Source organism: Haemorhous mexicanus, chromosome 3, assembly GCF_027477595.1.
Source record: "Haemorhous mexicanus isolate bHaeMex1 chromosome 3, bHaeMex1.pri, whole genome shotgun sequence".
NCBI classification, from domain to species: Eukaryota; Metazoa; Chordata; class Aves; order Passeriformes; family Fringillidae; genus Haemorhous; species Haemorhous mexicanus.
The window spans coordinates 55,261,326-55,288,795 of NC_082343.1; the positions used below are offsets into that span (position 1 = coordinate 55,261,326).

The 27,470-nt window shown below is 42.6% G+C and overlaps 2 protein-coding genes across 2 annotated transcripts in view; both read right to left on the bottom strand.

Annotated features, from left to right (window-relative positions):
- PLAGL1 (PLAG1 like zinc finger 1) overlaps positions 1–10,638 on the bottom strand; it is a 44,408-nt gene extending 33,770 nt beyond the window's left edge. Inside the window, exon 1 of the mRNA XM_059841886.1 lies at positions 10,512–10,638. The gene's annotated coding sequence lies outside the window, so the exon portion shown is untranslated. The remainder of the gene's footprint in view (positions 1–10,511) is intronic.
- Positions 10,639–12,048: 1,410 nt separating this feature from the next.
- Positions 12,049–19,690, bottom strand: RSPH3 (radial spoke head 3). Its single transcript, XM_059843365.1, has 8 exons — positions 19,548–19,690; positions 19,288–19,372; positions 17,876–18,017; positions 17,192–17,337; positions 16,418–16,621; positions 15,259–15,421; positions 14,117–14,203; positions 12,049–12,746 (listed from the first exon to the last, which is right to left on the bottom strand). The coding sequence occupies exons 1-8, from the start codon at positions 19,664–19,666 to the stop codon at positions 12,550–12,552; spliced, it is 1,143 nt and encodes a 380-aa protein (XP_059699348.1). The 5' UTR covers positions 19,667–19,690; the 3' UTR covers positions 12,049–12,549.
- Between the last annotated feature and the right edge of the window lie 7,780 nt (positions 19,691–27,470).

Here is a 27,470-nt window from a genome sequence, read left to right on the forward strand (position 1 = left end):
ATGAGAATTGGATAAAATGAGCTAAAAAAAAATAAATCTTGTAAGTGTGAGCTTTAGAAAGCCTCAAGACCCAGGAACATTCCTAAAATAATTTGCATTCCACAGCAGCAGGGCAAAACCATTTCCATTTCAATGAGCCCTTTGGAGAGGACTCTGGTCTACTGGCTGAAACTCAGGACTGAACCCCAGCATAAAATAAACACCAAACCCACTTGTACAAGGTCACGTGAAAAAGCACTTTTTCCTGCTCTCCCTCAATACCTTGGCTAAACTCTTTTTCATCACTTCAAGCCTTAATCCCAACACTTATTTCAGCAAGGGCACTGCCACTCCTCTGCTGGACAGACTGGTCAGCAGGGAGATTTCCTGTCCCTTTCCTGCAATCATCCTCAAGCAGCTGTCCCTAAAGAGTCAACAAGCCTGTGGCTTCAAAAAAGGTTTGACAAAAACTTGGGGTTTACCACTCACTTCTTTCATAAGTTTGATACAAATAACACACACTAGTAGCTGAAAACTTTCCAAATGTGGTGAGCAAATCCCACAGCAGAGACAGACAGACAGACAAGTTCCCACATGGTGCAACAGTCACTCCCGTGACCAGAGCGGGGGATACGCTTTTAGTCAGTACTTTGGCAATGTCAGTAAATTTCAGGAAATCAAAAAAACAGATTTGTCATCTAGAAGCCAACACCTTACCTCACACATCTTGTTTAGATTATGGTAATCTAAAACCTCCCACCCTCAAAATGCTCACAATCTTGCACATTATCTACAACATATGCAACCTAAGCACTATTGCAACAAGGTGATGCAATGTGTAATGTCGCTGCTATATTACAAAAACACTCACATTCAAATTATTTGGTCAAATTTCACTTCTCAGTTTTGCTCACTCTCATACACTTTCAGCAGTTTTAAATTTCAATGCTGTGAAATGACTTCTTCAATCAGAAACTTGTAAAAGTGAGGAAGTTTTACCTGAAGAAGGATTTTGGGTCAAGAATATTGGTAATTTTTGGTTATTTTAGACACAAAGTGATCTTCACAGTGATTCTGAGGGGTTTAGCAACTTAGTCTCTTTAGCTGCTTCATAAAAGCCGGATGTCTCTATACCTAAAATATGTAGCAAAGCATAATTAATGCCCTTCCACAATATGCCTTGCTGTTTGTTAACAGCTTCTTGGATAGTAGAAATGCTTTCTTTTTCCTCTCTACTCCCAAAGTCCCCACACTTCAGAGATTTGCTCAAGCTGCCAGAGGTAGGCAATGATAACATGAGTACATCCTTATAACTGAAGCATAGGCCAAGTTCTCACTAAGAACTTAATACTCGAGGCAGAGACAGCAGGAGCTGATTTGTTTCAATTAATGCTACAAGACTCACACTGGGTAACAGCTGCCTGTCACATTGCTCCATTTGTTTGCTTTAACCTGCAAGCTCAGATTTCCTTTGGATAGCAGCTGGACCTGTCAGTGGCAAACTCGGCAGCAATACCACCCACATCCTTTCCCTCCTGTTCTCACACGTGGACTGGCTGGAGCAGGATACTGCACGGGAAATGCAAGCTACCACTTCATATGGTACAGAGGCAAGGGATAATTATTAGAACTAATTAGTGAAAATAGCCATCACATCAATTGTCAGGGACTGATTCTATTGGAACTGAACTGTAACTTGAGGAGTGATTTCTTATTGCCTTTTCTTAAAAGGCATGCTTGTTTTAGGGGTTATATTTTCATAGTAGTGCCTAGAATGCCTGTGGTGCACAACTCTAATAATAACCAAATCCTCCAAATGGTGCATATATGCTTTAATAATGAAAGCTACACACGTTCCTCAATATTACTCGGCTGTTTCCTTAATTTTTCCTTTGGTTATCAAGCCATTTAATCACTCCAAAAATCTGCAAATTGTGGCTCCCAGATTATTGTTGAATAAAAGCAGATATAGATGCAGACGATTCATATTCAGCCCAGTAACCTCTTTCTCAGATAAAAAAAAAAGATATAAAATGTTGCTCCCCACTGTCAACTAAAGATTAATTGAACCTTTTGTTCTCCCATACTGACAACTGCTCACACAGAGTTAGAACTGGACTCCTGCCTTTCTGAGGTCTAGACTGGAATTGCATGGTATACAAACCTGTTTGGGATTCTGTGCCACTTCTTGTACATTACTCAAACAAGAAGCCAAAAAAATGTGGCATTACAAGCACAGTGTTCATGCTTGTTTAAAATTTCTTCCTGCAGGGCAATGTTGTTCTACTGTTTTGTCCAGCAAAACTGAAACTCGAATAAATTAAAGGAGACTGTCTCTTCTCTACACAAGGTTCTTTTTTTCAGTGAAAGAGAATGTGAAAGGAATTATGAAAACAGGATAACAAGGTCAATGATGTGGAGACTGAAGGTAAAGGAAGAGCCACTACCTCCACAGAATGACAAAAACAACTTAAAAACAAGTCACTGTTAAACCCCTGTCAGTACCACATAAAGAGGTTGGAATATGGTGTACCACAGATTAATGAATGCCAAGTGCAAGCTGATATAAAATACACCTGGTATTTCAGCAGTTTGGCATTTTTATTGCAGTCACTTGTCTGTATGCCAATTTTTCAGAGACAGCCTTGGAACCTGATTAACTTCTCCATGTGCTCTAGCAACAGGCAAAGAACACCATTTCTTCATTTAAAAGTGATCATGACATAGAAAAGTTACAATGATTTAGAAAAAACAAGTTAAATGATCTCCAACCTTTTATTAAAATTCACCAAGAGGTCATTGTCTTCATTCCTTCACCTCCAACCCTGACTTGTGAAACATCCATTTAGCATGGTCCTGTGAGTTAATGAAAAGGAACCTGAAACAGCTCGGATGTTTGGCATTTGCACCCCAAGTTACCAGAAGGCTTAATAATGGGTTAGTAATTTACAAAAACCTGCATGTACATATTCTGTCAGACATTTATACAGCATGTGAGGTCTGCAAGTGGAAGAACTTAGGGTTGTCTAAAAGTGCCCACTATCAAATACTTGGATGTTTTCTGTCAACAGCTACCAAAGTGCATTTTCCTTGTTGCACCATGACATTCTTATCTCCAACATCTACTACAATCTTAATAACAAACTAACAGATTTCTAATAAATGGTTGCTAATGACTTGCTAACCATAGTCACATTGGGAAAACCCATATGATGCAAGAGTCAGTGCTCTGCTGGGACAAACTTAGGCACAGGTCACACTCTCCACAATTATGCTGTCTTAAGTTGTTTGGTAAACTTTGTGGATTCAACTTTGAAGAATATCCTCGTCAAAACACATGATATTCAAATGAAAATTTACTGCAATTTCAGATTCTGAGACCCAAATATATTATTAAAAGTATGATGGCAACTATAACACCTCAGCAGATGTGCGACCATTTTTGCTGTCAGGCTAGAATTTGATACTAAAAATTATAACCTGACAATGGGTTTTCCCAAATTAGATGAATGCTTAATAAATTTATAAAGTTATTAGTGCAAATCACTGACCACAAAGATAATTCAGAGACTTACACAGTTGAAAAAATTAGTGAATATGACAAGTAAAAATTTTCAAAGTAATATATCTTGCGGATATTTTTACAGATCAAAAAAGACACTCATTCTACATTGTCTCAACTATTTAATGAACTGCTTTTTTTGATTTGGGTAAAAAATATCTGAAACAATCTTATTTATATTCTCTCTTTTCTTTTAGTTTAAGAAGTCCATACTCATTTTTGTAATGTCTTATTTTAAAATTATTTTATAATGCTGAGATTTTTGATGTTGATAAAAGTGGTATGAAAAATTTAGCACAAATCTGGTAATTTTATTTTTGAAAGGACTGAGACCACAACCCCTTCTCAATCAGGTCACTTTGATGACCTCTAACATCATAGTGTACACTCTGTAACTCAGTATTTTATTTTTGTTAGAGGTCTACAAATCTGTAGATCTTTAGCTGCATAGGTCCTGAAGCCTGCAAAGGCTTGAAGTGTTCTGAGATTGAGGCATGAACACTGACAAATCATTGAAACAATAAGAACAACTTAAAGGAAAAAAAATAATTTCCAGCCTTATCTTTTCTATTAGAGTAAGACAAAGGGTGAAAAGCAATTTAATCTCCCATTTATCTTTGTTTTGTTTTCTGTCTTGTCAGTGTCTCTGTTTTGGCCAGAGCAGCCTTTCTTCTTTTCATTTAACAAATGCTTAAAAATTAGGATGCATTTTTTTTAGCCAGAGCCCTCCACAGACTCAGTGAAAAACTGGTATAGCAAATTCAGTGATTAAAAAGGGAAACAATTCCTTCTATCAATTACACTAAGAGTATTTCTGAGAGAAGAACAGCATGTAAATGTGCACAAGTCAAGTAAAGATGATTTCCAAATGTGAAAATTATTCTTGTCCCTGGCAGCTGCTATGTGAGAAGTAACAAGGTCCAGAAGCCTTGCCGGGCACAACCAGTGACAAGAATATCGTAACGATCCATCTGCAGCCCCCAGGAGAAGCAAAATGCCCCGCCAATCCTTTGTTCCAAGCAAAACTAGAAATCCAAAGCAACATGTTTCCAAGCCAGAACATAGTGAGTGTCACCACGTGAACACCTCTCTGACCCCCTCAAATGGTTTCAAATAAGGGCAAGCTGAGAGTACCTTTCAGAACTACAGAATTTCGGTATCACAGATTTGATAGTAAACGTGTTTGCTTTGCCTGCATATTTACTTGCTTTGTGAGGAAAGGAGTGTTAGATTTGTAAAAACAAGTGAGTCATGAACAAGTCAAAATATTTCCAGTGAACTTATTTTTGCCTGAATACCCTGAGTTAACTGAAACCAAAACATTTTGCAGACTTGTATCAGTTTCGCTGGCTTGTGATGAATCGGTGCTCCAGGCTGTGCTACATTTCCCTGAAATTGTTAGTTACAGAATCACAGAATCAACTGGGGGAGAAAAGAGCTCTGATCATTCACTGCAACATGACCAAACACCACCATGTCCACTAGACCATGGCACTCAGTGCCACATCCAGCTTTTCATCAAACACCTCCAGGCACGGTGACTCTACCACCTCCCTTGGCAGCCCATGCCAATGTGCAATGTCTAATCACCTTTTCTGTGAAGAATTCTCTCCAAATGTCCAACCTAAAACTCCTGTGGGCCAGCTTGAGACAATGTCCTCTTTGTTGCTAGTTGCCTGGAAGAAAAGACCAACCCCCACCAGGCTATAGTCTCTTTTCAGGCAGCTGTAGAGAGTCTCCCTTGAGCCTCCTTTTCTCCAGTCTAAACAACCCCAGCTTCCTCAGTTGCTCCTCATAAGACCTGTGCTATAGAGCCTTCACCAGCTTTGTTGCCCTTCTCTGGACAAGAGAAATTTAATTCACCTTCACTTGGGGTCTAACAGCCTAACTGTGGAAATCCTCACCTGACACATTTTTTCTTACTTTCATTGGCATCCACCACTGAAGACCAACACTGAGTGATCTCTTTCCAGTGCCTGGCACCACTGGGATGAGGAAGGGCTATCTGGCTGCCAGGTTTACAGGAAACAAATGATGCATCTACTCAGGCTACCTCATGAGCTACTTTTCAAATTTCTCTTCTGCTGAAAGAGGGAGGAGAGGTTTTGTCATCATGCATTTGGACTCATTCTAGCCAGCAGCTCTGGTCTTTTCTTGGGTGAGCCCTGAGTATACAAAAAAACAGTGCTTCAGCAGGCAAATAATCTGCTGCTCTTTCTTACTGTGGGAGATATTAAGTCACTTGCCTAATTAATATGGATGATTGCTGAGATACCTAAAGTGCAGCTGAAACAGAAAAAGATTCTGTTACATCTTCTTGGTTTGTCTTAATCACTTTCAAAGGGTTTAATGTCTTTTAGTGTCTCTCAGCACATAAAAAATAAAAAAACAGAAGTCACAAAGCATCCTAGAACTGTATGGAATATTTCTGGAGCATTACAAAGGTTGCCTCTCTGCACAGAAAGTTAAGCTGGTTGCTAAGACTAAATGAAAATTGAATTGAAATAGAACTTGTGATTACAAAACATACCTCTGGGGGTTTTGTACTTTTATCTACCAGCTTCTCTTTTGTTCTGCCAAACAAACATCAGTTATGTTTTTAGTAACTTCTTTTTCTTAGCTAATACTTTCCAGCATTTTACTACCTTCCCTCTGCCTTTTGCTTACTCCCTCTTTGCAGATCTTTGTTCAGCATCTCTACTTCCCTTCCTTTCAAACTCCTCTTGGTTCTCTGCATGCCATATCTGTGACAATGACTCTAGAGATAATTCCACCTGGAAAAGAAGTAATATCTACCTCTTCAGGGACAAAATAAGCATTGAACTACTTTAGTTATGTCTTTAATATGTGCTTCTCCAGTCCTTCCACCTCTTATTATTTGAGGACAATATAATGATTAGACACTTGGTGTCTTCTTTGGGCATCAACCTGTCAAGGCACTGCTGAAATAGAATTCTAATGCTATATAAATAACTTGTTTGTTGATCAATTTTACAGCGCTTTTATTGTAATCTTTAAAAAAGCCATACTGAATCTAAAGTTACTATTTCTGCAGGACAGGACAAACCAAAGCTGTCCATCACATTTTACAACTGCAGTGATTGAAATAACATTCCAGCTAAAGTACACCAACAAAATTGCAATGACAGTTTATGACCAAAAAAAAATCACATGGGACTCTTGCTGTTGTAGTTCTCTCTGAAAGACATGTGTCACTCATGCAGAAGACATCCTTAATTCTCCTCAAGAGTCCCTCAACACCATTAATGGCAACAGAAACCTGGAAACAAGAGAGTGAGTGGAAGAGCAAAGTTTAATATTGCTCAATGCACTACATTTCCTTGGTGTTGAGCATGTTAGCACAGGTTAAATACTGCTACTCTAGTATTTTCCTAAGTGCTTTCCTAAGCTTATATTTTTCTATCCCAAGTTGTTTGTGAAACAGTCTCTAAAATAGTGCTCTAGGTGCAAGACACAGAAAGATAAAAGCTGATCTACTCTGTCCTCCAAGAGAGAACTAGTTTACAAAGGCATCCTTGATCCTTATTTAGCACTGAAACTCATGCCATTTTACAAAAGATCAATCAGTACAAGCAAAAAAGGCAAGAAAAAAGAGGAAATGTGAGAAACATAGAGACAGTAAAGTCCATTGGAAATAGCTCTTGCTTCTGGATTGTCATGTCAGAGACATCTGGAACCCAAAACACTCTTTCACAGCAAATTGCAAATAGCTGATATACAGAAGAATGCACTGGAATATAGAGATAAGTCAGCAAAAAAAGCAAAATTAGAAGCAAAATATTTATTTGACTATCCCCAGGATATGCGTGCAATTAAATTTTATGATCAACTTTCAAGATTTTCCCACACAGAATTCAAGTCAACTGACCTTCTTTCTGTCCTAACTCTTGTTATTTCCTGCTAGTTATCACAAAATAGCAGTATCCTTGGCATCATTCAAAGAGATTTCCTACTTCTTTCCACACAACGCAAGAAAAGAACAAAGAGATTCTTCTGAGTTTAGTGACAATTAAATGATGCAGCCGCCTGCACGGTGGCAGAGGCTGAAGTAGAAGTGTGTGACTGCTATTCCCTTGGTGTTTGGAGCAGCCTTGTTGGACTCATGCTTATCTTTGAAAGCAGGAACATCTTAAAATAAAAACTCAGAGGGGCCAGTAGGGAACTAGCTGGCAATACTCTAGTTTTGAAAACATCTTGTGAGCCAGGTTGCTCTTACTGAAGAGGACGATTTAGATTCATAAAGTTAGGTGTAAGGTCAAGGGCTCAAACACATCAAACTTGCAATGACTGCATCAAGTATAGTCTGTGTGTTCACTTATGGGCAGGGTGGGGGTCAGTGTTTTTTGAGGTTTAATCATCACTCAAGAAATTAGGAATTTGAGGGAGGGACAGCAGATCAGGTTCCAGCCCTGGCAATACACTGTAGATTAAATGTATCTCAATAGTCAAGGGGAGGGGAATAATCTTATGATGCTTCCTTTCCACTGAGTCCCGGCAGAAGGGCAGGCACTGAGAGAAGACATGCAAGTGCTCACAGAACTTCGAACTTCACAACAGGAGATTCTTGATGCAGAAAAAATTATAGAAATTAGAGGAAATAGAAGTTGTTGCCTTTAGTTAGAGACCATGAATTTGTGACCTGCCCTGGTTAAACTTACTTAGAGAATAAACTACATGATTTATTGGCTCCCTTTAAGAAATAAACCATTACTTTCTTGTATTTATGTGATTTTTTTTGTACCAAACTCTCCAAACCTCCCACTATCATTCTCTCTCTGATACACAGGTCCAGAGCAACTGGTACAGTCCTTCTAATCTTATTTCTCTCTTTTATTCCTGCTGTTCCCATCTTCTGCTTCTTAACAAAAAATCGTGTTATCAATTTTCAGCATCTGCATGATCAGAACAACCAGGTCCTATTTACATGTCAGGGCACTGAGCAATTCAAAAAGCGGTGGCAGTCAGCCCACTACACAGTTATAGTATTCCAGGATCTGTTTCAGCTCCCATTAGGTTTGCAAATGAGATTTCAACTGCTTTGACTTACAATTCAGGGCAAGTAACACACTAGTGGTGGAAACCATACTGCAGATACAGTGGCACCAAACACATACAATATCAAGGAATAAAAACACAGTTTGTCACCGATCCTGTGACTGTACCTGTACTTCTGTTTAGCACAAGTCCCCGTGTGCCACCCAGAGCCACCTGCCTCGCACAGCCCCATTCTGTGCTGTGCCGTGTGACCACTCCCCACGCACAGAGGCGGAGCAGTGCTCCTTGAGCTGCTTCTCCAAACCAACAACAGGGACAGAAAGGACCAGTGAAGGGAAATTCCCAATGACAGCATCTTTATTTCTCTCCGGTGAAGGGTCAGAGCACAGCAGAGATGTTGCAGGGTCAATGGCATACTGAAGACCTAACAATAAAAAAGGGACTCTTGCAAAGTGCCAAGAAGGGACAGGACTGCTTGACACCTTGTGCTGCTGCATGTAATTAGATATCTGACTTAAACAGCCAGATTTTCTGCTAAGCTTTGGGACAACCAAGAATCAGGTTGTACCTGCTGACATTAATTTTACGATTGCATTGTAATCCAATCTGAGTGTTCAGATTGGAAACCTCTTCCCCATTGTGTCAGAGCTGGATTGCTAATCTCCTGGCAATAATGCCAGGCACATCCTCTCCTACTGATTCCTGGAAAGAAGACGTACGTGTCATTTCTATTTATTCATGAAGATCCTCATCATGTCAGACAAAGTGGCCACAAACATGCATGTAGATATATCATGTACGGAAAAACATGACTTGGATTCTGTCCTATATAATCCTTTATAAATTAAAAATATCAGCTGAGGTGGGAAGATTGTGTTTTAACTCACATTTTAAAGGCAGCTACTACTTTTGCTCTTATCAACTACTTTAAACACCTTCTACAAAAGCAGTTTGCCTTACTGGCCGTGCATTGCAAGATGGAACATACTTGTGTTAAAGTCAGACAGGAAGCAACAGCCCTCAGAGAAAAGTTTGGCTGTCCAATATTCACCTTTCTCAAAAATGAACTGTCATTTGACTAAGGGACACAAACTTCTAATAGAGAAATAAAAAACAACTGAAAGTTAAAGTTTAACCAAGTTAAGTACTTTAAGAAAAATACAAATCCTATGTAGTAGGATGTACTAAGTGTAGTAAATCCCTCTTCCACACAGGAAAAAAAATTAAAATTTTTTTTAAAAAAGTTGTGCGTCCCGCAGGTGTCAATGACAGCTCAAGGCTTGACCTCGGCAAGCTGTCAGCCACCTGAAGAGAGATAGAGAGATGGAAAACTGTGTAAACCGCGCTACGGGGGCTTCTGTCGGCGCGGAGCTTGATGCAGGCGTCGAGACCCGTGTGCGAGCGGCGGGCGCACCTCTGGAGCCGCAGTTGTTTTTCCACGCGGGAACAAACCTCCCGGACCACGACCCGTGTCTCGTCACGGGAGTGCACCGCCCGCTGCCCGACGCTCTGCCCTGAAAGCCCCGTGAGGACGGCGGGACTGGAGAGAGGCACGAAGGGGAGATGAGATGTCCCCTCCTCCTCCAAATTCGCGGTCCTGCGGCCTTTCTGTGCCCGGAGGCAAGAGGGGCCGGGGCGGACGCCCATCCAGGGGCTCCCGTGCGCGGCGCTGCGGGCGGACAAGCGGGAGAGCCTGCACGGCGGCCGGGACGTGAGGAAAGTCGGGGGGGACAAGCGGAAAATAAATAAGTAAAGACGAATCTCTCCTCCTGAAGGCGGACACATTGTGGCACAGTTTTCCTGCGGCGGCGGGCCCGGTCCGACAGCCCCGGTGCTCGGCGCCCGCCCCCCAGCCCCCGTCCCGGAGCGGGCCCCCCGCTCCCCCGAGCGCCCCGGCACCGCTGCGGGACGGCGGAGCGCCCCCGGCCCGGCCCCGCACGCCGGTCCCGCTCACCTCATGGCCCAGCTCCGCGGGCGCCGCCCGCTCCCCCAGCGCCAGGCCGGGGAGCGCAGCGGCGGCAGTGGCGGCTCCTCCCGTCCCCGCGGCGGTGCCGGGCCCCGGGGAGACGCCTGGCGGCGGGGCGGCGGCGGGCGGGCCGGGGGAGGGTCGGGACGAGGGGCGGCCGCGCCGCCTCCCCTCCCCGCTCCGCCCCTGCGGAGCGCCAGGACGGGGCGGGGGGATGAGCCCCGGGCGGAGCGCGGGGACGGCCCGGGGATGCGGCTCCGCCGCCGCCGGTGCCCGGGCGCTCGCTGTGCGGCGGCGCTAGCGGGAAGCTTGTTCTCAGGGGAGTGCGGGTGCCGCGGCTGTCGATACTGCCTCTGCCGGGGCCGCGGAGTTGCCCCTGCTTGTCAGGATCCACAGAACGTCCTGACCTGCACTGCCGGTGGTTAACAACTTCCCAGGAAGGCAACTCACAGCATTTAGAATGTCCTGCACACACGTCCCGGTTTTGCTTCCTTTACTTGGGGTCCAATGTCAAACTCGCACCCCAGCAGGCCGAAGGGGAAGGCAGTGTGCGCACTTCCCCTGAAGCAACCAGTGTCTTTTCTTGTACTGTCACGGGTCAGCCCTGAGGAGAGGATTCCACCTCCTCCGTTACCACCAAGCTGGATGGGACTTTGAGCAACCTGACCTACTTAAAGATGTCCCTGCTCAGGGCAGGCGTGGAATTGCACCAGATGATCTATGAGGCCCCTTCCAACTAAAACTACTCTGTCGTTCTATGAGCCAGTGTGGACTGTACTGGGTAATTCAAGTAGTGGATCCTCATGCTATAAATGAGTAAATTTTGCAAAAGTTCGACACCATTGGGGTTCAGCAGAGGAGGGAAGCTCAGACAGGCGTCACTAGTGCAGGGTGTGCAATGTGAAAAGGTGACACCAGCAGTGTCCTTCCCGGCGTTTCTCCATCCGGATTGCCGTGGGCTGTCCTGCCCTCTAGCGCCTGCAGCGCCCGCTCCATCTGGCCTCTCTCCGCTCCCTCCTGCACTCACGCACCCAGGAGCTGCAGAGCCCCGTACACCCCCCGTGCCCCCGTGGGTGTAGAGCTGTCCACCCTGCGGCCCTACGTGCCTGCCGGGGACAGCTGCTGCTGGGAACACTGACCCAGCAAGGACACGGTGTTGTTTCAATGTAGCACAGATGTACTTCTGTGCGGGGGACTGCCCCACCTGAGGAACTGGCCTGTGAACGGACAACTAACTACACCTGGCAGTGAAGGCACATTTTGTCAGTCATGTCTGGTACTGTTTCCAGTGAACCGGCAGGAAAGGACGATTTACAAAGAAAACCGAGACTGGACTTAGCATGTAGATCCAGCCCCTCACCTCCAGGAGGGGCTCTAAGAGAGGATGCTGAGGAGGATTTTGCACAGGCAGAAATTCCCAGGGGCAAGTAACTCTTTGAACTTGGCAAGCCTGAGTAACAGCTGCTTTGGCTCCATTACCTGCTGAGATGTCCATTCAAGTTTGTGAGAAAAGGAAAGACTAACATGAGTCAAAAGTAATTTATTTAATTGCTGTAGTAACTACCTTTCAAAATAAGGAAAGTAAGGAAATATTGTTCCAAGAACATTATCAAAGCACTTGCAAAGATTATTATGATGCTCTCAACATCCTTCTCATGACCTTCTAGCACAGGGTGTGGGACAGCATTACTTTTCAACTGTAAATCTCCCAGGTTTTGATGGATTGGATTGTGTAAAAGGAGACAGAATATCCATGCCATTCATTGCACTAGTAACTTCTCTCTTGATTCTAGCAGCCTGAAATCAGCAACTCCAGCATACAGAAAACATGTTTTAATGCTCTACTGTTGCTTAGATTCATCCTTCAGCATGGCTAGGGCACAATACCTGTAAATAGATAGAAATTAATTCCTTATTTCTAAGCCAGTGGTCTCCATTTACTTGATGACTTGCCTGTTTGTTACTCAGTTTCCAAATCTGCTGTTCCTTCTTGACCTTATTCTTCTAACAGAGAAGAGGTGGAATCTCAAGGCTCTTCCTCAGCAACAGGTTGGTCAGTCTCTTCTTTCTCGGCAACTGGTTGGTCAGCAGCATCCTCCTCACCAGACATCTTGGGAGGTGCATCTGTTGCCCCGGGCTCTTCAGCATGTGCCCTTGTTTGAGCAGGTGGAGGTGGATGGCTAAATTCATCTAAGCGTTTTTCAACCACCATACGAATCAAAGCTGAAACAGAGATAGCCACCATTTACAACCCCAGAGAAAAAAAAAACCCTATAATTTGAGAATATTTTTGTATATATTAGTGACCTATAAATCCCTAAAGAGGGAAATAACCCTGAAATAACTGAAAATGAAGAAATATCTAAGGACTGGAGCAAGACAATGGTATCTAGTTAAAAACTTAAACAGATTTAACAAGAATACGATAGATATTCTCATCACTATTATAGCCTGCAGCAACATTCTCCTCAGGATGTTTACTCAGTAGTCACATACAATATTTTTTTCTTAAAGAAAAGACATTTCCCTTCCTTCTGAAGAGCTACATGAAGAAGTGATCCTTGAGTGTACATGTATCAGCATAAAATACCTAACACACCAGCTTTAATTGTCCAAATCATATTACACCTTAACAAGTAAAATTCAGGGTCCTAATTAAACTAAAAATAAACCAAACCAAAATCCCAGCAAGACGAAAACTATAGGAATGAAGATGTTATGCAAGTGTAAAAAAGTGGTTTGATCTAAGAGTGCACTGCTGAGAACACGTACACCATACTTTTGTGATTCTACACAAGACAGAATCCAGGTTTTTCAGGTGTTTCAACTACACCCTCTAAACTAATAAAAGAGCCCAAATATTTAGCTTGAACTAGCCAAAGAAGACTGATATTTCAATCTATTTCAAAAGCAAGGACATGGTTATTGACTGATAAGGAGGTAAGCCCTTGTTTTGATGAAAGATATTGGTCACCTCACTTCTCAGTCAACCATGGCCCGCTATCATCCTCCTTTTAATGTAGGAAAATAATCCATAGCTCCATGAGCTTACACAACAAATTAAGACACTTTCATGGTATACCTGTGGCAATACACAAGATGGGCTCTTCTGTTCCCACTGGCACAATCAGGTGCACTACAGAGAACACTACAGCAGTGTAACACAGAGGAAGTATAAGCTTTATAGCCAAAAAAAAAGAATTGTGTTCTTTAACCATTCTGTTCCTGACACAGGTGTTGTATCTCCCAGCATTAACAAACCTCAAACAGTAAAAAGTCAGAAGAAAGTGAATAGTGCTGCATGACTGACACTTCCATTATTTCAGCTGAAAATCTCTTACCTAGTTAAGTCAGTGTAGTAGTAGTTTTCCAACATTAAAACATGTTAATATAGTAAAAAAACCCAACCAAATCAACAAACAAATGCTAACAAACAAAACTCCCAACACAAAAAACCATGGAGTTTTTCCAAAAATGACACTTCCTACCTTGACCCACAGTGACCATAAAAACTCAATATTTGTTCTGACCAGCAAAAAGACAATCAAGAACATCAGGCAGCCCAGATTACATTCCAGGATTTGGTAACTTACAGTCAAGCATCGTCCTTCCCAGAACCTTCTTCTGTAGTTCTTCTTCCACTTCTGACATCAGCCATGGAAGGAATTCTGTCTCAATATCTGTCAGAATTTAGCAGGAAGAAACAAAGGGAAACTGTCAATTTATAAAAGATGACCAACAGGACTTGGTGGCTGTTTTTTATTTACTACAACAATTAAGGGATGACACCCCTCACCCCAATCTCCCCTGCCAAAAGGCACTTGTTCTGTAAGAGTCACATGAACTCTCTCAGATGTTGTTTGATTTCTTATCTCCAACCTCTCTTACTGAGGTTCATGATCATTATAGATTCAGAGCAGAGTCCTCTCAACTGCAGTTATTTTCAAAGAAGTTTGGCACCCTTGAAGGGCTTAGCACAGATGAGATACACAGTTATGTTCCAGTGAGATCCAAATAACTATCCTGAACAAGTCAGAAGAATAACATTTCCTGCCTTGCTTTCCAAAGACATTTTGCTTCTGGTCTGCTGAAGGCATTTGTTCTGTCTAAGGAGCTCTTGCTTACTTACGTATTTCTCAAATGATACTTTTTGTACACTGTGATCCCAAAGCCTGCCCTGGTTGCAAAACACACTCAGTTTCTGCATTGACCTCATCATTTACCCTGGAGAGTGTAACCATTCCTAAGCTGTGGTCTGTGTCAGTGTGGAGACTGGTGAAGTGGGAGGCAGCAAGATAGCTCATGAGAAATGCTGCTGATTCTAAGGGCTTTGAAGTCACTGATATACAATTCCAAAATTATTTTCAGAGCCTAATTCTAATTGACTAATTTGTCACTTGTTCTGATAATCTTTAAAAAATATTCAGAATGACACACTGATTTCTTTGTCTGGTCTGTAAGAATACACGTACTTCAGTTTGGATCTGCCTCCCAATCCTAACCACCCATTTATTTCTGTCCAGCTCCAAAGTAGCTCTTCTCATTGCCACACTGTCAGCTCTTGCTTATTCTTCACTATTTGTACAGATGAGCAATAATGTTTTTTGTGTTCAGCCACAAACATAAATGGTCTTATTACATTATTCTAAATAATAGGATAAGATGCTATGTTTCATGTTGTTTTGAGCTTTATATAACTTTGCTCACATATTTAAAAGGAAAAAACAAAACAAACCTCTTTCTATAGGGTCATAAAAAAATCCACTGTCATGAAGATTGTTGAAAACCGAAGGAATGAGATCAGCCAGGTAACGCTGAGCAAATGCCCGAGCTGCAATTTTCTCTGCAGTCTCCTTCTGTTTCCGCAACTTTTCCAGGTGCTCCAGCCTGCGACGTTCCTGTCAAGACAATTATGCATGTAAAACTTAGAGGCCTTTAGCTGTGACTCCTTTGATCTAGATTTTGAAGAATTATCACTGTGTGTGTCCCAAAAATAGCAAAGATAGTATGATCTCTACCTGGTTTTGCAGTCTCTAACTTCCACTGAAATTCCTCACATGAAAGAGTGCTTGAAAGCAAGTTTGTACTTAATCTATGGAGTATTAAAATCCCCCAAATTACAAAGAAACACATTTCTGTAGTATTCCTTTTCTGAATTTGACAAGTCTTTAAAATAAGGGCATCACAGCTGGCCAAATGAAACCCTTCTCTGATGCCTTAGTATACATTAATCTCATTATTTTTTGTTTTATTATTGCAAATCAAGCTGGTTATTTGCCTTGGAATATGATGAAGTTTGGCTAAGAATTTCCCAAACTTTTTATCTTCCAGTATTATATCCTATTGCACATACAAAAAGATTAAAACTCAAATTGGTTCAGGAAACCATTAGTAAATACAATTATACAAGTCTGATAAATAGCAAGAAATTAACACCTTCTCTGTTTACTTCTATTTACTAAATATTACTAATATGGCATAATACTTTGCAATCTTGAGGTGTACATGTGCACACAGTGTAGAGCATGCATTGTGTGTGAAAGACCAGGTGTCTCTCTTACTTCCAAGCACTCTGACTGTTCAGCACTTATTATAATGAAAAGGCTTAAGAAACAGCTGTACCAGGTACAGAAGAAAATGCTGTTGGTTTTGATCTTTTGACCAGGTCAACTACACCAAGTCACTCAAACATGACTGCTCCAAATAAACACAACAGTGTGGTGCTGTTGTATGAGAGCAAGTGGCAGAGTGCAGCTGTATTCCATCAAAATGCTTTAAGGTATGTCAAAGCTGACAGTTCCCTTTTGAGCATAACCAGCTTATATCACAGGCTGTTGTTCAGTACTGGAAATCTTTTTCTCCCTTCTGACCAGAAGTCCCTTAGGAAGTCCTACCTTCTCCTCTCTGATTCGCCTGTCCTGCTCTTCTAAGCGCTGTAATTCAGCAAACTCTGCATTACGCAGCTCTGCGAAGGCACGCTGATGTGACCACAGCTGGGACAGCTCCTCTTCTTCCATGACTTCCAGCAAAGCCTGCTCAACTGTTTTTCCAACCAACACCTCCAGGATCGGCTTCACTTCAATATCAAAGTCAAACAACTGAGGATGGGAGTCATAGAAACAGAGAGAAATGTTCCTTGATCACAATTACTCTTAACAAGGATTGGCAAGGAGAAAAGGATGAACAAAGCCCTTGTACCAAACTCAGGCTGGAGAAGTGCAGGTGGGGGATCCGTGTCAGCTAAGGCAGGGAGAATCATGAGTGCTGCTGCGGGTTAAGTGGTGAGTGGGCTGGCCTGAGACACCACACAGCCTCCCACAGCCCCTAAGGGGACTGCCAGGGAGAAGCTAAGCACTTGCCTAGATCATATTTCTGTGTTCCCAGTCCCTTCTTGGGCTGGACATGTTTTACAGAAGAGAGCATATCTCAACACTGTATTGCTTAGCTGAAAGCAGCAGAACCAGTGCACATGGCAACCCATCTTCCTTAATTTTGCACTTAACCTCAAAGCAAACCTTGGTGAGTTGGATTTGGGTGGGTTGGTTTTGTTTTTTTTTGGCATGTTCTGTGAGGATTAGTTCCTTTCTGTTTCTACTTCAATTTTGCATCAGAAATGTGTTTTTGATGGGAGAGATATTTTGACAGCATTTGTGGACCTGACTTCATACCTCTCCATTTTCTATTTGAGTGGCCACATCTTGTCCTGATTTGGCTGGTATGAAGAGTGGAGTGGGAGGCCTGTCCAAAAATTCATCTGTTTGACACTCTCCATCAACCTCTATTATCCGATCACTAATCTCTTCCAAATACAGTTCTAGAAACAAAAGCACAATGAATACTCAACATGGGATTCCTTTCATTTTAGCTTTCAACTGTTTTTGATGACTCTATATTCTGAATTACATCCAAAGAGTGCAATAAAATGCTTTCTATAAAGTTAGAAAAAAGGCCTCTCAAAACATAGGTCAATTTGCTGCAAAGGCCATCTGATGCTGTGTTCTCTGCAATGTCAGGTGCACTTCATGGAAGTGATTCCAAAAACAGTAGTTCACCTTAAGCAAAAGTTTTAAAACCTTCCATTTTAAGCATATATGAAATTTCTCTAATTAGTTCTGAAAATGGAAACAATAAATGAAGCAGTCTTGACTAGTGTTCAAGAATAAAAAAATAGAAAAAACTGCAAAACAGACCTTCTGGGAAAATGTCACTAATCAGACAAGTTTAGAACTTCTGATTCCAGCATTCTGTGATTTTAAACTGTGTGATTCTACCAACTTCATCACCAATTTAGCAAGTGAATATAGATCAACAAGCTTCTGTTTTCAAATATATCGAAAAATGCAGCCTTTTACCTGTCTGCACGTGAACATGAACTCTGCCCTCCACAGGCTCCGGCGTTCCGGGTTGAATTTGTTCTTGTGTAAGCCTTCTGGCCACTGTGTGTTTCTGAGCTCTCCTCTGCTTTTTAGCCTCAAGGGTAAGGGACTCGGTACTCTGAGCAGGGGTAAAGAAGAAAGATACCCACAAAACAGAATACACTTTATACTTGAAAATGATATTCAATTGCCTCCACAGAAAAATGAAGGTTGCTCTTTGATTTTAATGCTAGCTATCTAGTATTTTGGATTTACTTTCCTGGGTCCTGGCCCTAAATTTTCACAGACTTAAAAGACTGTATGACATGAAATTAATAAGTTATGCTAGCTGCCTACAGGTACATAATAATGGCATCTCATGCTAAGAGTAATAATTAATTATTTTCTTATTTGAAAGTGAATATTGTATACAGAACTTTGTTAGATAAAGTATATTAAAATGGTATGTTTTCAAATTTTGAGAGGTCAAATGGACTTAAGTCCAGTTATCATACTATTAACAGAATTGTTTGCTAAATAAAAATTACAGACCAATTATTGCTGATGAAACAAAAGAAACTTATAATAGTGATTAAATTCAGTATTTTACTAATAGATTGAGATAAACATCAGAAAGCATCAGATAAACATCACTGAACTTCTGAAACAAAACATGTAAAATTCACTCTAAGAAATGGTCATTGAACAACACAAAGCTATTTTCAAACAGTAGCTTTTAAAAATACTGCTTTAAATTCATATATGATCAAATTATCTATGTAGAAATATTCTCTGAAAACAAAGTATTGCATTTGGGTGGGACCCCGAGCAGCCTGGACCAGCGGAAGCTGTCCCTGCCCAGGGCAGGGGTTGAAACTAGATGATCTTTAGGGTCCCTTTCAACCCAAACCATTCTAAGATTCTATGATTTACTATTACATCAGGATATAGCAGTAATAAAAAAATACTTGGCATCCTCACAAGCAGCTTTTGCATACAGCTGGATCATTTAGCTCTGCTTCTGTGGTAGGATAAACCAAAGTCTATCCCACAACTCAACTTCCCAAGAGCTGCAATTCCCCCTGATGACACCTTGCATAGGATAACAGATTATCGAGTAATGACTTGTGCTCAGGACCATTACCCTAAAGAATCAGAGAAAGAAAATAAAGGCATCAAGTATTTAATGTGGGGTAAAAAAATCAGAACTGCAGACGTTCGTATGAAACTGAAGAGCTTTAAAGAAGAGCTAGAAACAGTCGCAGGCTGGTTTAACTGGAGAGCCTGTGACTACGTGAAATATTGAAAGTTAAATTACAGTTTCATTATAGATGAGGAACAGCTTTGCTGCCCTACCTATGGCTTTCCAACAAAACTGTAGCGTGATGCACTTTAGCGAACCCCAATACCTGCGGTGGGGGAGGACGGACGGACAGAACGTTTCCGCGCACCACTCTCGGGTCGATCATGATGTTGCCGTAGCGCACCTTCTCCCTGCGGCACAGCACAGACAGCGCCACTTGCGGCTTCCCCCCGGCCGGCGGGAGAAAGGCGAGGCGGCGGGAGCTGCGCTCCTCGGGAAGGGAGCCGGGCTCAGGGGAAAGGCGCGGAAGGCACCGGGGCAGCGGCCTGGGGCGGGCGGCGCGGCCCGCCGGACACCGGCACTCACGTCTCGGCGGCATTGGACTGCTCTCGGTACTTGGGGCGGGGAGGCAGGGAGCGGGGCTGGCTGGAGAAGCTGTAGGGCCCGTCGGCGGCCGCTTGGGCGGGCCCCATGGTGGGCTCCATGCTGCGGCTCCGGCTCCGCGCGGGGCGGGCGCGCCTGAGGGAGCGCTAACGGCGTCCGTCTCCCGGGCAACGCGCGGCGCGTGCGCGGTTTGGCGGCCGCGGGCGGCTCGGGGCGTCACGGAATAGCTCGGGCTGGGAGGCTCCTTAAGGATCGTCCGTGGGGAGGGACACGTCCCACCCGACCAGGGTGCTCAAAGCCCCATCCAGCCCGACCTCGAACACTTTCAGGGTGGGGAATTCACAGCCTCTCTGGGCAACCTGCTACAGTGCCTCACCACAGTCCCAGCAAACACTGCCTTGCTAGAATCTAATCCAAATCTACCCTCTTCCAGTTTGAATGCTCTCCCCATTGTCCTGTCACTACATGCCCTTGTAATAAGCCCCCCTCCAGCCCTCTTGTTGGCTCTCCGGTCCTGGAATGCGGCGGTCGGGTCACCCTGGGGCCTTCCCTTTGCTGTGCGCGGCCCTCGCCCTCACGGAGCCCAGGCCTCGGGCCGTGCCGCCCGCCGGGCGCTGGGAAAGCGCCGCCGTAACCCACAGCGGGCCCATTTTTTGCCCGGCCGAGGCAATGAGGGCGTCGGACCGCCAGGTGTCACCGTCCTCCCGCCACCTCCGAGTAACTCCCAGGGACTCTCCGCTTCCCAGGGACACGCGAGGTGCACTGGCTCTGGCGTGCAGAGCTTGGCTGGGGGGCCGCGAAACCCTTCTCGGGGGCGTGCTGGTGGCTTCGGTACCGGTGTCCTGGAAGTACCGGCTCGAACAGCTGCACCCCAAATTTGTGTTTTCCACGTATTTGGATACTGTAAAGGTGTGCTATGATGACAGAGAGAAGATGGGGTGAGTCTTCAGTATGCTGTCCCACCCGTGGTGTGCTGTGCTCCCTGCCAGGGCAAATCATGAGCACTTGTTTTCAGCTTCTGTGAAAAATTCCCATTAAGAGAAACATAAAAGCATTGAAGGGTTACTGATACAGTGATAGCCTTTTTTTTAAACCTATGTGGGTAGAAATATGCCTTGATTCTTTTAGCAAGACTTAGCATATAAAATAGTCCATGCCCTGTGTTTCTGAAACCTTTGGTTTAAATGTAATTCTTGTTTTAAATTCTATTTATTTCAGCTCCATTATGTTACTGCTGCAGAAATCTGTGCTCCACTCCATCCCCGAGTACTTCACAGGAGGCCTCAAAGGCATGGAGAAAGCTGTGGAGCAGGAGAAACGATTTGAAAAACAAATTTGAGAAACCCAACCTGAACTAACAAACAAACAAAACAAAACCCCTCAAGAACAACAAACAAACAAAACCCTATTGAGGCAGTCCTTCAATATTTGCTTGTGTCTGGGCAAGCAAAGTTAATGAATGGATTCTCAGTCCAGCCAAGTCAGAGCCCTATGGTTCTTAAATTTGACCTGAGCCAATATAATCCTTTGATTTTGGAGACCTGACTCATATTTTCTGAAAATTTAAGTTTGGCTATAGAGCTGGCTATACTGCTTTTAGACTGGGGACTTGAAATCTGGGTAGACCTTTCCAGGATTGTTACAGATCTGGTGTTTCTCTTCATGTGAAAAACAGCTGCAGCATAGCCTGAAAAATGTCAGTCTAAAGCTGTCCAGAGCGTGCTTGCTGAATAAGCCTAGAAATTTGGCTGTAATGGACTGGATAGGAAGACAACAAGAAAACCGCCTGTAACCACTGGAGCAAGGATTCCTGAGGAGTTGCCTGCTCCTTATTGACCACAAATCTTGTGAAGATTAAGGTGTTGCATCACAAGTTCATTTTGTTAAGCTGGCCCCAGCTGGTGTCTCACTTTTTGGGAGAATTTCTCATTCACCTTATATGTTCACTGGTTGAATGGCAGCAACTCTATCTCTGTGAAACACTGCTACCTTACCAGTTGAGTGGAAACGTCTCTGCAGGCTTATAAGTGACAAAGCCATCCCAGAATAAAAAAAAAGCACCTTTTCTCCCTTGACCTCTTTTATGCTGGTTTTTTTTTCTATTTTTGGTATTTTTGGGGTTTGTTTGGGTTGGGTTTTTTTTTGTTTGTTTTTGTTTTTTGTTTTTTGTTCTTTGGGATTGGTTTGGTTGGTTTGGTTTGGTTTTGTTTGGTTTTGGTTTTTTGGTGTGGCTTTTGGAGGGTTTTGGTTTTTTTGTTTTGTTTTGGTTGGTTTTTTTGCTTGTTTTTTCTTTTTTTTTTCCTAAAAATACCTGGTGAGTTCTGAAACACTTTGTGTCATCACAAGACTGAGGGGAGCAGGATCCAAAACCACATTGATTGTAAGCAGATTCCTGCCATTTATTGCTTTCTGGATCTTACAGTAGCAATGGCTTTTTCACATATACTTTGGAGGATTTTCTTGGACCTGCACAATCACAGTGCCAGAGGTACTGCCTGGGAAATGGGCCTAGTTAGCAAGGAATGAATCAGTCCATCTCCCCTATGGCAGCTAAGAAAGGTCTTTTGAAGTGCCTTCACCTGACTTGAAAGCTGCAGAATGAGCGCTTTGTCTCCTTCCAGGTTTGCTGTGGGTCTGTTAAAAGGCCTTGAACATACTTGGTTTTTTGTTTGTTTTCGTAAGAATTTCCTGGCATTCTACCATGCCTTATGGCATGCCCTTGGCTTTCTTTTTTTGGATGTGAAACAAGTTTATTCGCAGCAAAGCAAATGTGAAGGTGTCAGTGTGTAGTAACAGAAGATGTACACCCACTATTTCCTGCAGCACTTGGGATGCATCTGTAACTAGTGAATGACACCTTGAAATACAATATGAGGGATCTGCAGTGCTGAGCCTGGGTCTTCTTGGGGCCCTTGCTTAGATGTTGCTAGATTGGGAGACCTTCTTCCACAATTCTTTACACAATACAATGCTGAGCAGACTAGCTGAGTCCAGTTTCCACCACCTTAATTTTCTGCAGCATTTTATAATTAAGAAAGAAAGGAGGTTTATGGATATAGGCATAATGCTTAATTGTCAAAAAGGACACGGAGGGGCATAATGCCTTGCTAGAGCATTGTCTTCTGTCTGGAGGAGGACCATCGCTGCTTATAAAATCACAGGAATGCTTCCCTGGTGTAAAACTGTGTAATTATATGAAATTTGGGTTAGATTTGGTTCTCCATGGTCCTGAAATGGAACTTTAATCTGTGAGTCTTATCCCCTTGAGCCTGCAGTTAAAGGCGTGGATCTCCCAGTCTTGGAAGCAACTCTAATTGAGGCCAAAATGCCATTGCTTTCAAGTAGACATCAAAAATCACAGAGCAATCTAGACTGAAAAGGACTCTGGAGGTCTCTAGTGTAACCCTCTTGCCTAAGCCAGGATGAATTCAAAGATAGATCAGATTGGTCAGGGCCTTCTCCTGCCAGCTTTTGAAAATCTCCAGGGATGGAGATGCTTGAAATAGCCTTGAAAATCCCAGAAATCATCATGCCATTGCTAATTAATGACCTGAGATATCTGCTGGAAATACACAGAGCACAGACATGGAGAGCCATCAGTGTGACTGAAAAGATGAAAAAATCACAGAGCCCAAGTGTATATGTACTATTTGTCCTGATGCTGTGAGAGAACAATAGAAGTGCCCTGAGTCCTGTTTCAACTTGCTGCAGTAATGTGATCAGAGAAAATTAGCAAATACTGTGTCAGTATTGTATCACTGGTGTCTGTCATCCTGCTGATGGTGTCTCTGCTGCTCTTCAAGGGTGCTGGGCTCAGTGCATCAGAAATAAATAGGCCTGGTCCCAACAGGGAAATACTCAGCTTTAAAAAATTATAATGTGCCAGCCTGGGAGTTTGACAAATGAGAGACACAGAAGGAAAAATAAATACCAGAGTTAAACTTGAGTTCTGCTGGTGACATAAATATTTTTTTAATAAGGGTTGTTAATAATGATACGTAAACATTAATAGAAAAGAAAGGAGATCCTATCACTCATATCTTCAACCCAAATTATTAAGCTTCCTTTTCTGTGTAGCAACAGCTTCCTCTTGACTCCAGTTCTGAGTTTGTGGTGTTGGGCAGGACTGGAAAGTTTCGGTTCTCAAGACCCTGATTTCTCCAACACTAGTGAAAAAACAGAACTTATTAATCATGGTTTCCAGCTAAAATTTACTATAGTGTTTCCCCCTAAACTTCACCCTCTGACTCTCAGCACCATTTTCCCTAGGCTGCCTTTCCTCCATGTTCCCCACAAGCTTTGTTTTTCAGTGTGCCTGCTCTTGGGGCTGCATTCTTGCCTTTTGCCACCATGTGCTTTCAGAGAGAGTGACTAGAAAAAATTATGAAAGGGTGATAAAGTACCTTAGAGAGAGGAGCACACTGAATTTTAAACTATCATTCATTAGACTATCAAATGGAAAATCAATTGTTGGTGACCTTCCTATTTAAGCTCAAATAGACTGTGTGCTGCTATCCTGCTCCGGCCCCTTCTTACTTCTTCCTGCCTTGAACAGTGCTCTTCTGCTCCATGTTTTCTCCTCAGGAAGATCTGCCTCCTTATTTTGCATCTCCCTGTATTGAGGGCAATGGTACAACTGCACTAAACGTGCAGAGTAAGAAAAAAGACAGATCTGCTTCTGTTGCTCCTTCACTGTAGTCTTGGTGTTTTTTCATCTTGATATAAGTTGCCCTTTATAACATCTCTGGGAGGCCGATCAGTATCGGCCCATGCTTAATTTGAGATAAACTGCACAGTCTGAAAACTGCACTGGGTAGGAGGCCTTTTGGAAAAAGCATATCCAGATGTTGAAGTTCCTAACTACAAGTCTCTGGTCTTTATCTCAAAATCATCCTCCTGATGACCTGTGGAGAAATAGTGGCTGCTCTGCTCTTTCTCATACCCAAGCACTTCTCAAATGCCATGGTTTCTGGTGTCTCTAGCTCACAAGATGGGTGTGCATCTCTGTATTGTGTTGTGTAACATTGTGTATGCCTCAGAATGCAGCCCTGCAAAGTTATTGAATGATACTGTGGTTGCTTTCTCACCTGGTCACCAGTTGTGCTGAAGAAATCTGGTAGGGGAATCACAGGCACAGCTGCACAGGTGCACTTGCTAAATCTTCATGTGGAGAGACTTGCATGGCCCAAGACTGTGCAGCAAGCATGAAAAATCCCTAATCTGTGTTGTAAGAGCATCTTCTCTGATCACCTGACTTGGAAACTGCTTGGATTTGGCTCTATTTTTTTTTTTTTTTAATACAGTTTTATAGTTTTCAGCATAACCTGTGGGATATTGAAGGTGCAGGGCTTGAGCATGAACTATTGCATTTGTTAAGGAAGTTGGTGGGAGGTTTGTGGGTTGTAGGAAGGAAGAGTATTGAGCAGCCGTTGGATCAGTTCTGTAAATAGACTTGCTGGCTGAAGAGCATGTTTTGTTTAGAAAGTGTGAAACCCTTCATAGAAACCTTTTCATATTATTACCTAGCAGAGGAAGCAGAGCTTAATGGAGTCTGCCATGTTTAGAATTTGTGAGCCATTTGTTCAGACTTTTGTGCTGCCACCTCAGATTAGAAACAGAAAATAATCTGTTTTCCTGTCCCTTTGTAGAAGAATATGTAGAACTTGGAATGGGTTTCACTTAGAAGTGAGATTTAAATTGATCTATTTATCACAGTGAATGGTAAAGACTGATAAAAGCAATAAAAGCAATGTATTTATATAAAAAAATTATAAGATAATTAGCATTTCTGAATAACAGAGAGGCAGAGAAAGCAATTTTTTACCTAGCATCCACAGAGACTTGCAGACAGCTACCTATATGATAGTCAGCTGTCCATATGAGGATTCCATCACTTCTCCAACAGTGGTTGCCCTTTTCCCATGGACCTTTTTCTCTATCATTGTCAGATTTTTTTATTTAAAAATTGCTCCCTCTTCTGAATTTTTAGCTTTCAGAAGATCCTCTGAAGTTTTCACTCTGTTCTGATGACACATGTGATAAGGACTGACTGCTAACAAAATTCAGAGAAAAATGTAACCAGAAAGCCTACCAAAGGTGGGTTTCCTTTTCCTGTAGTCAGAAATTGTCCTCCTGGAAACACACGATAGCCACACTAACTGTGGTCTGCCACATTGCTACCAGAGTAGCATCATGTTCTTGTTTGTTCAGAGTTCACCCCTGTGACAGCCAAGTGGCCTCACTGTAATAAAAAGTAATATTCTCTTCTCAGGTTAAGAGACCTGCCTGGGTACAATGGGAAGCTCTAATTGTCACTTGCAGTTTATGGAATAACCTGGAGTGGTGCTGCAGCAAACCACCTGGTCTCCTGTGATGTATCAGCACCAAAACCAGAACAGTCAGTACAGAAATAAGAACTCCTATTCCCAGATGAAAAACAACACAGATGGGGGTTTTATCAGCTGTGATACTTCTTCATGCTGTAATTGGAGACATTTGATAGCAGTATTACAAGAGGAACCATACATAAAAACTGTCTGTGTGGAACTCCCTACAATATGGAACTGATCTATGAAGCAGTAATTTTATTATTAGCTTCTAACATCAGTAATTTTATCATTAGCTTCTAACATCAGCTTTTCAACATTAAAGTATACATAACCCAGGCAGAATCCCTAAACTATCCATTTTGGCTTTAGTGTTAGAAGAAATTAAGAGCTCTAGTTCTAAGAAAAAGGCTGAAGAGATACAATCCCATTACAAAAAAAGAAAAAAAAAAACAAATCTCAAAGTTCTCGGCTTTATTATAAGTGTCAGAATTGTGGACCACAGTCACATCCTACGGAGTGGTTCAGTTTCAAAAGCAACAGAGTTCTGGGTGATCAACAGGATGCTCTACATTCCCTAATGCTACCTGTCAATGCAGGGTATGCTGTCTTGTCCATCAGTTACATGATGCCCAAAGAAGAATATTTCAAATCCCATTTCATCCAGCTGGATACAGTAGAAGAAACTCTGAAGAGCCAAATGCACACACACAAAAGGAAAAGCCAGCTGTCCATGTTGTAAAGAGGTAAATATGAAATACAAACAAGGGCAACAAGGTTGGTGTAATTCCATCCACTAATATTTTTGCCATGGGTTTGTACCAGCAAACATTACATCAGTGTGGCATCTTGTGCCTGGGGTACACAGGTGGTAATCATGGGAGGAAGAGACAGAAGAAAGATCTTACGTAGAGCAGTGGTTGTGTTCTGTGACTGTGTCCAGAGCAGAACCACTGGTTCTTGGGTTATGTTAAGGCAGCTATCACAGAAAGTGACCATGGCAGTAACAATTATCTTGTGCATCATTGCTAAGTAGCTAGAAGTTGTTCTTCCTCAGGTGTGAATTCATTATCTCTTTAGTTTTCACAGTTTCCAGAAATAAGTGCCCTTCAGATAATAGCTCTGAGAAGAGGTCAGACAGCTGAGAAGGCTTCTCCCCCAAGACCTTGCTTGCAGAGGCAGAAAAAAAATTACTGACAATGCCTCTTCTCAGAGAACATGAACAAATTACTGAAAATATCCCTTGCATTATAGTTGGTGCATTGCTTCCATGAAGCACAGGGGCAACGGCTTATTTTGACTCATTATTTCACCTTAACCTAGTTCCAGATGTCCTTCCACCATAGCTGACAGCCCGTATTTCCATACAACAAGAGATGTGCAGACTGCTTGCTGAAATACCAAAAATTCAAGGACCTCTGGCCATGGAAGGTTCATCCTGAGGCTTTCCATGGTTACAGCTGTGGATTGAGGTCATCACCAGACTTCGTGAATTTTGTATTTTTTTTCTTGTAGCTTCCTGGGAATTTCCTTCTTTCATTCTGATTCTCTCTATTTACAGAGACTAAAACAAGGCAGA

Coding starts and splice junctions, on each gene's coding strand:
- RSPH3 (XM_059843365.1), bottom strand. CDS start 19,666: ATGGAGCCCACCATGGGGCCCGCCCAAGCGGCCGCCGACGGGCCCTAC. Junction 16,622..17,191: donor CTCAAATAGAAAATGGAGAG/GTATGAAGTCAG, acceptor TCCCATCCTCAG/TTGTTTGACTTTGATATTGA. Junction 14,204..15,258: donor TTATGACCCTATAGAAAGAG/GTTTGTTTTGTT, acceptor AAATTCTGACAG/ATATTGAGACAGAATTCCTT.